The sequence below is a fragment of the Telmatherina bonti genome (genome assembly GCF_933228915.1).
Source record: "Telmatherina bonti genome assembly, chromosome: 17".
Taxonomy (NCBI): Eukaryota; Metazoa; Chordata; class Actinopteri; order Atheriniformes; family Telmatherinidae; genus Telmatherina; species Telmatherina bonti.
Genome location: NC_136615.1, coordinates 3,131,492 through 3,143,780, shown reverse-complemented (window position 1 = coordinate 3,143,780; position 12,289 = coordinate 3,131,492). Strand labels below are relative to the sequence as shown.

At 51.6% G+C, this 12,289-nt stretch overlaps 1 protein-coding gene across 1 annotated transcript in view; it reads right to left on the bottom strand.

Moving 5' to 3' along the window:
• The window catches only part of myo5b (myosin VB), a gene marked incomplete at both ends in the record, with an annotated part of 166,104 nt that overhangs the window by 134,684 nt on the left and 19,131 nt on the right, over window positions 1-12,289 (bottom strand). The window contains 9 exons of the mRNA XM_079256977.1: window positions 301-566; window positions 646-755; window positions 856-963; window positions 1,237-1,318; window positions 1,400-1,543; window positions 1,724-1,880; window positions 1,957-2,101; window positions 2,735-2,906; window positions 3,259-3,369. Coding sequence (XP_079113103.1) covers window positions 301-566; window positions 646-755; window positions 856-963; window positions 1,237-1,318; window positions 1,400-1,543; window positions 1,724-1,880; window positions 1,957-2,101; window positions 2,735-2,906; window positions 3,259-3,369 — 1,295 coding nt within the window. The remainder of the gene's footprint in view (window positions 1-300; window positions 567-645; window positions 756-855; window positions 964-1,236; window positions 1,319-1,399; window positions 1,544-1,723; window positions 1,881-1,956; window positions 2,102-2,734; window positions 2,907-3,258; window positions 3,370-12,289) is intronic.

Sequence of the window (12,289 nt, the reverse complement as noted above, 5' to 3'; positions counted from 1 at the left end):
AGGTGTAATACAGGTGTGTTTTCAGTGTGTTACAGGTGTGTTACAGGTGTAATACAGGTGTGTTTTCAGTGTGTATCAGGTGTGTTACAGGTGTAATACAGGTGTGTTTTCAGTGTGTATCAGGTGTGTTACAGGTGTAATACAGGTGTGTTTTCAGTGTGTATCAGGTGTGTTACAAGTGTAATACAGGTGTGTTTTCAGTGTGTTACAGGTGTAATACAGGTGTGTTTTTAGTATGTATCAGGTGTGTTACAGGTGTAATACAGGTGTTTTTTCAGTGTGTACCAGGTATGTACGTACCCGTAGATGTCCAGCACACCAATGAAGGAGTGCTGTTTGGAAGCTGTCTGCAGCGCCTTGTTGATGTGCTCCACGATCCAGTCGAACAGACGGGCGTAGATGTGCTTGGCGAGAGCATCGCGGGCATTGGCGGCCTGTTTGGCGGACATGTTCTTCACGTAAGTCTCGGAGGACGTGGCCAGCTTTCGGTGGCAGAGCCAGTGCTCCATCTGCGGCAGCTCCACCCCCAGCAGCCTGCAGAAGTGTTGGAGGTGGAAGTCGTCCCTCTGCAACAGACACACGCCGCCGTCAGAGATGCTGCTGGAGCGGCCAAGCTGCAGTTGTCGGAGTGCCGGGACCGCCTACCGGGATGTGACAAGACTCTCCGTCCCGCTCCGAGCAGATCTCCACGTTCCCCAGGTGGAGGATGGAGGCCATGATCTTGAAGATGTTGCTTTGACTGCTGTCCTTGATGCCTGCAGAGAGACAGATGAGCTGAAACCAGAACAGAAACTGAACCAGCTGAAACTGGATCTGTAACCCAAGTGAAACCAGAAATGTGTTCAGATTGGTTACCCAGTAGGGTAAAGGCCTCCCTTGTCCTCCTGAAGTCCTCGGCATCATTCACGCCCTCAATGAAGATGTTTTCTCCTAAAGATGTGTAGCTGAAGTCCTCTGCACTGGCTGGGAGACACAACAGACACACACACGTCTCCATGTCAAAGAAACCTGAGACCTGATCCAGAACAATCTGGACTCCTGGATTCTGAATCATCCTCATGTCCTACAGGATCCTCCTGGCCCTCCGAGGCCCTAGACGGTCCGACAGGTGTCTGTTGAGTCCTAGTGGGTTCTGCTGGCCCCACTGGGTTCCGACTGGGTCATACTGAGACCTGTTGGGTCCTACTGAGCTTTACTGAGTTCTACTGGTCCTACAGGACAGACAAAAGGACTCACTGAGGTTGAGCTCCTTGAACTCGGGTAACGTTGCAGATGCACACAGCTGGTAGAAGATGTGGTAATTCCTTTCGTCTTCAGCCTGGAACACAAACCATCAACACTCAGCTTCACCCATCCGATCGCACGGCAGCAGCCAGAAACCTGCAGCGAGGCGACTCACCTGGAAGACCACGCGGGACTTCTCCAGCAGGTACGTCCTCATGTTGGCCCCGATGATGTGATAGTGTCGGCTGAAGCAGATCTGGATGTACTTCCCAAAGCGGCTGCTGTTGTCGTTCCGGGTGGTTTTGGCATTCCCGATAGCCTGATGGGAAAGATGGCAGAGCCTGTCATGTGACCCAAAAACCTGCATGTTCCTCTGCATCACCACAACTTCACTCTGAGGTCATCCTTCATGATGACATCACACCTAGTCACATGAGTCTCTGCTGAATAAATCTTCAGACCTCTGTTTGGTTTGGTTTTTAGATTCCAACGTGCTCACCTCCATGATGGGACTGGAGGCCAAGACCTTCTCTTCAACGCTGGTGTCGTTGGCGGACCCGCCCACGGTGGCGAAGAACCGCATGGTGTACTTTGCAGAAACCGTCTTTCCTGCTCCGGACTCTCCACTCACAATGATAGATTGGTTCCTCTCATCTCTACAATGGCACCACAGAAGAAGAGCTGATCACATGACCTCCACAGGAAAACTCAACCTCAGACAGGTGAGCTTACCTGGCCATCTGCTTGTAGGCCTCCTCGGCCACGGCGAAGATGTGAGGGTCCATGTCTCCCATGTTCTGTCCGCTGTAGGCGTTGATCACCTCCTCTCCATAAATCTGCAGCTGCTCGTACGGGTTGATGGCCACCAGCACGATACCTGAGACACAACATGGAGCGCCTCAACACCTGGACTCCGCCCACAGCAGACGCTGCATTCACAGATTCCGCCCACAGCAGACGCCGCATTCACAGACTCCGCCCACAGCAGATGCCGCATTCACAGACTCCGCCCACAGCAGATGCCGCATTCACAGACTCCGCCCACAGCAGATGCCGCATTCACAGACTCCGCCCACAGCAGATGCCGCATTCACAGACTCCGCCCACAGCAGATGCCGCATTCACAGACTCCGCCCACAGCAGACGCCGCATTCACAGACTCCGCCCACAGCAGATGCCGAATTCACAGACTCCGCCCACAGCAGACGCCGCATTCACAGACTCCGCCCACAGCAGATGCCGCATTCACAGACTCCGCCCACAGCAGATGCCGCATTCACAGACTCCGCCCACAGCAGATGCCGCTTTCACAGACTCCGCCCACAGTAGACGCCGCATTCACAGACTCCGCCCACAGCAGATGCCGCATTCACAGACTCCGCCCACAGCAGATGCCGCATTCACAGACTCCGCCCACAGCAGATGCCGCATTCACAGACTCCGCCCACAGCAGATGCCGAGAGACAGTTTGTGTGTGTGTGTGTGTGTGTGTGTGTGTGTGAGGACGCACCGCAGTAGGTGTAGATATGGTTGGACTCCAGGAACCGGACCTTCAGGTTGTGCAGCACCGCAGGTTCGTGGAGGTAACTGAGAGCTGTCAGGTCGTTCTCACCCACCAGGATGTCTGGGTTCCGCAGGAACGGCAGCGGGTTGGTCTTTGGACCCACCTGGAACTCCAGAGGCTGAGACACAGAACACATCAACAGAACAGATTTCAGTTCTACGTTCTCTGGTTCTGGTTGGACGTCAGAAGAAACCATGAAACCAGCAGAACCTCACATGGAAACAAACGGATCCATCGGGACCGTGGTCTCAGAGATGTCTGATGGACTCAGCTGTCTTACAGGGCCGGATCTGGTCCCAGCTGGAAACTCAGTCCAGTGTGTGTGGTTGTGTGTGTGTGTGTGTGGTTGTGTGTGTGTGTGTGGTTGTGTGTGTGTGGGAGGGGGGAGGGGGGGGGTTGTGTGTGTGTGTGTGTGTGTGTGTGTGGTTGTGTGTGGTTGTGTGTGTGTGTGTGTGTGGTTGCCTTCCCACCGTTCCATCCTCCAGCTGCAGGTGAAGAACTGCGTCTCCCTCCCTGAAGTCCTTGGTGATCTCTGCAGCCCTCCAGACTTCATCGGGATCCGGGATCCACACCCGCGTGAACTGAAATACACACAGCCCAGGTTACGCTGATGATAAGCTGAACTCACCTGAACCTGCTGCAGGAAGTTTGGGAGACGAAAGAAAACTAAAACTGATTTTAATTCAACCTGAAAAAATCTCATGTAATTGAGGCAGAGCATCATCATCATCATCATCATCATGGAAACAATCTGAAACACACCTGAACACATGACATCATCACCACCCTCTTCACCTGCGGTCATGCAAATCCGCTGCATAGCAGCCAGTCGCTCATTTACATTCATTTTACATCCAACTCACTTGGAGTCACATGACCTGTGTTATGTAACAGAAGAGAACATCTGTAGGAAAAGTAAGAAAAAAACATCCTTCAATTCATCAGCTGACCATCTGCGTTCTGAAACTTCCAGCAGGATGATGCACCATGTCACAAAGCTCACATCATCTCCACCATGACGATGAGTTCACTGTCCTCCAACGGCTCCACAGTCACCAGATCTACATCCAGCAGAGCAGCTTTGGGATGAGGTGGAACGGGAGATTCTCATGGTGATGAGGTGGAACGGGAGATTCTCATGGCGATGAGGTGGAACGGGAGATTCTCATGGTGATGTGGTGGAACGGGAGATTCTCATGGTGATGAGGTGGAACGGGAGATTCTCATGGCGATGTGGTGGAACGGGAGATTCTCATGGTGATGAGGTGGAACGGGAGATTCTCATGGTGATGTGGTGGAACGGGAGATTCTCATGGTGATGAGGTGGAACGGGAGATTCTCATGGTGATGAGGTGGAACGGGAGATTCTCATGGTGATGAGGTGGAATGGGAGATTCTCATCATGATGAGGTGGAACGGGAGATTCTCATCGTGATGAGGTGGAACGGGAGATTCTCATGGTGATGTGGTGGAACGGGAGATTCTCATTGTGATGAGGTGGAACGGGAGATTCTCATTGTGATGAGGTGGAACGGGACATTCTCATGGTGATGTGGTGGAACGGGAGATTCTCATGGTGATGAGGTGGAACGGGAGATTCTCATGGTGATGTGGTGGAACGGGAGATTCTCATGGTGATGTGGTGGAACGGGAGATTCTCATGGTGATGAGGTGGAACGGGAGATTCTCATGGTGATGAGGTGGAACGGGAGATTCTCATGGTGATGAGGTGGAACGGGAGATTCTCATCGTGATGAGGTGGAACGGGAGATTCTCATGGTGATGTGGTGGAACGGGAGATTCTCATGGTGATGTGGTGGAACGGGAGATTCTCATGGTGATGAGGTGGAACGGGAGATTCTCATGGTGATGAGGTGGAACGGGAGATTCTCATGGTGATGTGGTGGAACGGGAGATTCTCATGGTGATGTGGTGGAACGGGAGATTCTCATGGTGATGAGGTGGAACGGGAGATTCTCATGGTGATGAGGTGGAACGGGAGATTCTCATCGTGATGAGGTGGAACGGGAGATTCTCATGGTGATGTGGTGGAACGGGAGATTCTCATGGTGATGTGGTGGAACGGGAGATTCTCATGGTGATGAGGTGGAACGGGAGATTCTCATGGTGATGAGGTGGAACGGGAGATTCTCATGGTGATGTGGTGGAACGGGAGATTCTCATGGTGATGTGGTGGAACGGGAGATTCTCATGGTGATGAGGTGGAACGGGAGATTCTCATGGTGATGAGGTGGAACGGGAGATTCTCATGGTGATGTGGTGGAACGGGAGATTCTCATGGTGATGAGGTGGAACGGGAGATTCTCATCGTGATGAGGTGGAACGGGAGATTCTCATCGTGATGAGGTGGAACGGGAGATTCTCATGGTGATGAGGTGGAACGGGAGATTCTCATGGTGATGAGGTGGAACGGGAGATTCTCATGGTGATGAGGTGGAACGGGAGATTCTCATGGTGATGAGGTGGAACGGGAGATTCTCATGGTGATGTGGTGGAACAGGAGATTCTCATGGTGATGTGGTGGAACGGGAGATTCTCATGGTGATGTGTTGGAACGGGAGATTCTCATGGTGATGAGGTGGAACGGGAGATTCTCATGGTGATGAGGTGGAACGGGAGATTCTCATGGTGATGTGGTGGAACGGGAGATTCTCATGGTGATGAGGTGGAACGGGAGATTCTCATCATGATGAGGTGGAACGGGAGATTCTCATGGTGATGTGGTGGAACGGGAGATTCTCATTGTGAAGAGGTGGAACGGGAGATTCTCATGGTGATGAGGTGGAACGGGAGATTCTCATGGTGATGAGGTGGAACGGGAGATTCTCATCGTGATGAGGTGGAACGGGAGATTCTCATGGTGATGTGGTGGAACGGGAGATTCTCATGGTGATGTGGTGGAACGGGAGATTCTCATGGTGATGTGGTGGAACGGGAGATTCTCATGGTGATGTGGTGGAACGGGAGATTCTCATGGTGATGAGGTGGAACGGGAGATTCTCATGGTGATGAGGTGGAACGGGAGATTCTCATGGTGATGTGGTGGAACGGGAGATTCTCATGGTGATGTGGTGGAACGGGAGATGCTCATGGTGATGAGGTGGAACGGGAGATTCTCATGGTGATGAGGTGGAACGGGAGATTCTCATGGTGATGTGGTGGAACGGGAGATTCTCATGGTGATGAGGTGGAACGGGAGACTCTCATGGTGATGTGCTGGAACGGGAGATTCTCATGGTGATGAGGTGGAACGGGAGATTCTCATGGTGATGAGGTGGAACGGGAGATTCTCATGGTGATGTGGTGGAACGGGAGATTCTCATGGTGATGAGGTGGAACGGGAGATTCTCATCGTGATGAGGTGGAACGGGAGATTCTCATGGTGATGTGGTGGAACGGGAGATTCTCATGGTGATGTGGTGGAACGGGAGATTCTCATGGTGATGTGGTGGAACGGGAGATTCTCATGGTGATGTGGTGGAACGGGAGATTCTCATGGTGATGAGGTGGAACGGGAGATTCTCATGGTGATGAGGTGGAACGGGAGATTCTCATGGTGATGTGGTGGAACGGGAGATTCTCATCATGATGAGGTGGAACGGGAGATTCTCATCATGATGAGGTGGAACGGGAGATTCTCATGGTGATGTGGTGGAACGGGAGATTCTCATGGTGATGAGGTGGAACGGGAGATTCTCATGGTGATGTGGTGGAACGGGAGATTCTCATGGTGATGAGGTGGAACGGGAGATTCTCATGGTGATGAGGTGGAACGGGAGATTCTCATGGTGATGTGGTGGAACGGGAGATTCTCATGGTGATGAGGTGGAACGGGAGATTCTCATCATGATGAGGTGGAACGGGAGATTCTCATGGTGATGAGGTGGAACAGGAGATTCTCATGGTGATGTGGTGGAACGGGAGATTCTCATGGTGATGAGGTGGAACGGGAGATTCTCATGGTGATGAGGTGGAACGGGAGATTCTCATGGTGATGAGGTGGAACGGGAGATTCTCATGGTGATGAGGTGGAACGGGAGATTCTCATGGTGATGAGGTGGAACGGGAGATTCTCATGGTGATGAGGTGGAACGGGAGATTCTCATGGTGATGAGGTGGAACAGGAGATTCTCATGGTGATGTGGTGGAACAGGAGATTCTCATGGTGATGTGGTGGAACGGGAGATTCTCATGGTGATGTGTTGGAACGGGAGATTCTCATGGTGATGAGGTGGAACGGGAGATTCTCATGGTGATGTGGTGGAACGGGAGATTCTCATGATGAGGTGGAACGGGAGATTCTCATCATGATGAGGTGGAACGGGAGATTCTCATGGTGATGTGGTGGAACGGGAGATTCTCATTGTGATGAGGTGGAACGGGAGATTCTCATGGTGATGAGGTGGAACGGGAGATTCTCATCATGATGAGGTGGAACGGGAGATTCTCATGGTGCATCATGATGAGGTGGAACGGGAGATTCTCATGGTGATGAGGTGGAACGGGAGATTCTCATGGTGATGTGGTGGAACGGGAGATTCTCATGGTGATGAGGTGGAACGGGAGATTCTCATGGTGATGTGGTGGAACGAGAGATTCTCATGGTGATGTGGTGGAACGGGAGATTCTCATGGTGATGTGGTGGAACGGGAGATTCTCATGGTGATGAGGTGGAACGGGAGATTCTCATGGTGATGAGGTGGAACGGGAGATTCTCATGGTGATGTGGTGGAACGGGAGATTCTCATGGTGATGAGGTGGAACGGGAGATGCTCATGGTGATGAGGTGGAACGGGAGATTCTCATGGTGATGAGGTGGAACGGGAGATTCTCATGGTGATGTGGTGGAACGGGAGATTCTCATCGTGATGAGGTGGAACGGGAGATTCTCATCATGATGAGGTGGAACGGGAGATTCTCATGGTGATGAGGTGGAACGGGAGATTCTCATGGTGATGAGGTGGAACGGGAGATTCTCATGGTGATGTGGTGGAACGGGAGATTCTCATGGTGATGTGTTGGAACGGGAGATTCTCATGGTGATGAGGTGGAACGGGAGATTCTCATGGTGATGTGGTGGAACGGGAGATTCTCATGGTGATGAGGTGGAACGGGAGATTCTCATCATGATGAGGTGGAACGGGAGATTCTCATCATGATGAGGTGGAACGGGAGATTCTCATGGTGATGAGGTGGAACAGGAGATTCTCATGGTGATGTGGTGGAACGGGAGATTCTCATGGTGATGTGGTGGAACGGGAGATTCTCATGGTGATGTGTTGGAACGGGAGATTCTCATGGTGATGAGGTGGAACGGGAGATTCTCATGGTGATGTGGTGGAACGGGAGATTCTCATGGTGATGAGGTGGAACGGGAGATTCTCATCATGATGAGGTGGAACGGGAGATTCTCATCATGATGAGGTGGAACGGGAGATTCTCATCATGATGAGGTGGAACGGGAGATTCTCATGGTGATGAGGTGGAACGGGAGATTCTCATGGTGATGAGGTGGAACGGGAGATTCTCATGGTGATGAGGTGGAACGGGAGATTCTCATGGTGATGAGGTGGAACGGGAGATTCTCATGGTGATGAGGTGGAACGGGAGATTCTCATGGTGATGTGGTGGAACGGGAGATTCTCATGGTGATGAGGTGGAACGGGAGATTCTCATCGTGATGAGGTGGAACGGGAGATTCTCATGGTGATGTGGTGGAACGGGAGATTCTCATGGTGATGTGGTGGAACGGGAGATTCTCATGGTGATGTGGTGGAACAGGAGATTCTCATGGTGATGAGGTGGAACGGGAGATTCTCATGGTGATGAGGTGGAACGGGAGATTCTCATGGTGATGTGGTGGAACGGGAGATTCTCATGGTGATGTGGTGGAACGGGAGATTCTCATGGTGATGAGGTGGAACGGGAGATTCTCATGGTGATGAGGTGGAACAGGAGATTCTCATGGTGATGTGGTGGAACGGGAGATTCTCATGGTGATGAGGTGGAACGGGAGATTCTCATCATGATGAGGTGGAACGGGAGATTCTCATCATGATGAGGTGGAACGGGAGATTCTCATGGTGATGAGGTGGAACGGGAGATTCTCATGGTGATGAGGTGGAACGGGAGACTCTCATGGTGATGAGGTGGAACGGGAGATTCTCATGGTGATGAGGTGGAACGGGAGACTCTCATGGTGATGAGGTGGAACGGGAGATTCTCATGGTGATGAGGTGGAACAGGAGATTCTCATGGTGATGTGGTGGAACAGGAGATTCTCATGGTGATGTGGTGGAACGGGAGATTCTCATGGTGATGTGTTGGAACGGGAGATTCTCATGGTGATGTGGTGGAACGGGAGATTCTCATGGTGATGAGGTGGAACGGGAGATTCTCATCATGATGAGGTGGAACGGGAGATTCTCATGGTGATGTGGTGGAACGGGAGATTCTCATTGTGAAGAGGTGGAACGGGAGATTCTCATGGTGATGAGGTGGAACGGGAGATTCTCATGGTGATGTGGTGGAACGGGAGATTCTCATGGTGATGAGGTGGAACGGGAGATTCTCATCGTGATGAGGTGGAACGGGAGATTCTCATGGTGATGTGGTGGAACGGGAGATTCTCATGGTGATGTGGTGGAACGGGAGATTCTCATGGTGATGAGGTGGAACGGGAGATTCTCATGGTGATGATGCGGAACGGGAGATTCTCATGGTGATGAGGTGGAACAGGAGATTCTCATGGTGATGAGGTGGAACGGGAGATTCTCATGGTGATGAGGTGGAACGGGAGATTCTCATGGTGATGAGGTGGAACGGGAGATTCTCATCATGATGAGGTGGAACGGGAGATTCTCATCATGATGAGGTGGAACGGGAGATTCTCATGGTGATGAGGTGGAACGGGAGATTCTCATGGTGATGAGGTGGAACGGGAGATTCTCATGGTGATGAGGTGGAACGGGAGATTCTCATGGTGATGAGGTGGAACGGGAGATTCTCATCAGGATGAGGTGGAACAGGAGATTCTCATGGTGATGAGGTGGAACGGGAGATTCTCATGGTGATGAGGTGGAACGGGAGATTCTCATCATGATGAGGTGGAACAGGAGATTCTCATGGTGATGAGGTGGAACGGGAGATTCTCATCGTGATGAGGTGGAACGGGAGATTCTCATGGTGATGAGGTGGAACGGGAGATTCTCATGGTGATGAGGTGGAACGGGAGATTCTCATGGTGATGAGGTGGAACGGGAGATTCTCATGGTGATGAGGTGGAACGGGAGATTCTCATGGTGATGTGGTGGAACGGGAGATTCTCATGGTGATGAGGTGGAACGGGAGATTCTCATGGTGATGAGGTGGAACGGGAGATTCTCATGGTGATGTGGTGGAACGGGAGATTCTCATCGTGATGAGGTGGAACGGGAGATTCTCATCGTGATGAGGTGGAACGGGAGATTCTCATGGTGATGTGGTGGAACGGGAGATTCTCATGGTGATGTGGTGGAACGGGAGATTCTCATGGTGATGTGGTGGAACGGGAGATTCTCATGGTGATGAGGTGGAACGGGAGATTCTCATGGTGATGAGGTGGAACGGGAGATTCTCATGGTGATGTGGTGGAACGGGAGATTCTCATGGTGATGTGGTGGAACGGGAGATTCTCATGGTGATGAGGTGGAACGGGAGATTCTCATGGTGATGAGGTGGAACGGGAGATTCTCATGGTGATGTGGTGGAACGGGAGATTCTCATGGTGATGAGGTGGAACGGGAGATTCTCATCATGATGAGGTGGAACGGGAGATTCTCATCATGATGTGGTGGAACGGGAGATTCTCATGGTGATGAGGTGGAACGGGAGATTCTCATGGTGATGAGGTGGAACGGGAGATTCTCATGGTGATGAGGTGGAACGGGAGATTCTCATGGTGATGAGGTGGAACAGGAGATTCTCATGGTGATGTGGTGGAACAGGAGATTCTCATGGTGATGTGGTGGAACGGGAGATTCTCATGGTGATGTGGTGGAACGGGAGATTCTCATGGTGATGTGGTGGAAATGGAGATTCTCATGGTGATGAGGTGGAACGGGAGATTCTCATCATGATGAGGTGGAACGGGAGATTCTCATCATGATGAGGTGGAACGGGAGATTCTCATGGTGATGAGGTGGAACGGGAGATTCTCATGGTGATGAGGTGGAACGGGAGATTCTCATGATGAGGTGGAACGGGAGATTCTCATGGTGATGAGGTGGAATGGGAGATTCTGATGGTGATGAGGTGGAACGGGAGATTCTCATGGTGATGAGGTGGAATGGGAGATTCTCATGGTGATGAGGTGGAATGGGAGATTCTGATGGTGATGTGGTGGAACGAGAGATTCTCATCATGATAAGGTGGAACAGGAGATTCTCATGGTGATGAGGTGGAACGGGAGATTCTCATCATGATGAGGTGGAACAGGAGATTCTCATGGTGATGAGGTGGAACGGGAGATTCTCATGGTGATGAGGTGGAACGGGAGATTCTCATGGTGATGAGGTGGAACGGGAGATTCTCATGGTGATGAGGTGGAACGGGAGATTCTCATGGTGATGAGGTGGAACGGGAGATTCTCATCAGGATGAGGTGGAACAGGAGATTCTCATCATGATGAGGTGGAACGGGAGATTCTCATCATGATGAGGTGGAACGGGAGATTCTCATGGTGATGAGGTGGAACGGGAGATTCTCATGGTGATGAGGTGGAACGGGAGATTCTCATCATGAGGTGGAACGGGAGATTCTCATCATGATGAGGTGGAACGGGAGATTCTCATCATGATGAGGTGGAACGGGAGATTCTCATGGTGATGAGGTGGAACGGGAGATTCTCATCATGAGGTGGAACGGGAGATTCTCATCATGATGAGGTGGAACGGGAGATTCTCATCATGATGAGGTGGAACGGGAGATTCTCATGGTGATGATGCGGAACGGGAGATTCTCATGGTGATGAGGTGGAACGGGAGATTCTCATGGTGATGAGGTGGAACGGGAGATTCTCATGGTGATGAGGTGGAACAGGAGATTCTCATGGTGATGAGGTGGAACGGGAGATTCTCATCATGAGGTGGAACGGGAGATTCTCATCATGATGAGGTGGAACGGGAGATTCTCATCATGATGAGGTGGAACGGGAGATTCTCATGGTGATGAGGTGGAACGGGAGATTCTCATGGTGATGTGGTGGAACGGGAGATTCTCATGGTGATGTGGTGGAACGGGAGATTCTCATGGTGATGAGGTGGAACGGGAGATTCTCATCATGAGGTGGAACGGGAGATTCTCATCATGATGAGGTGGAACGGGAGATTCTCATGGTGATGATGCGGAACGGGAGATTCTCATGGTGATGAGGTGGAACAGGAGATTCTCATGGTGATGAGGTGGAACGGGAGATTCTCATCAAGATGAGGTGGAACAGGA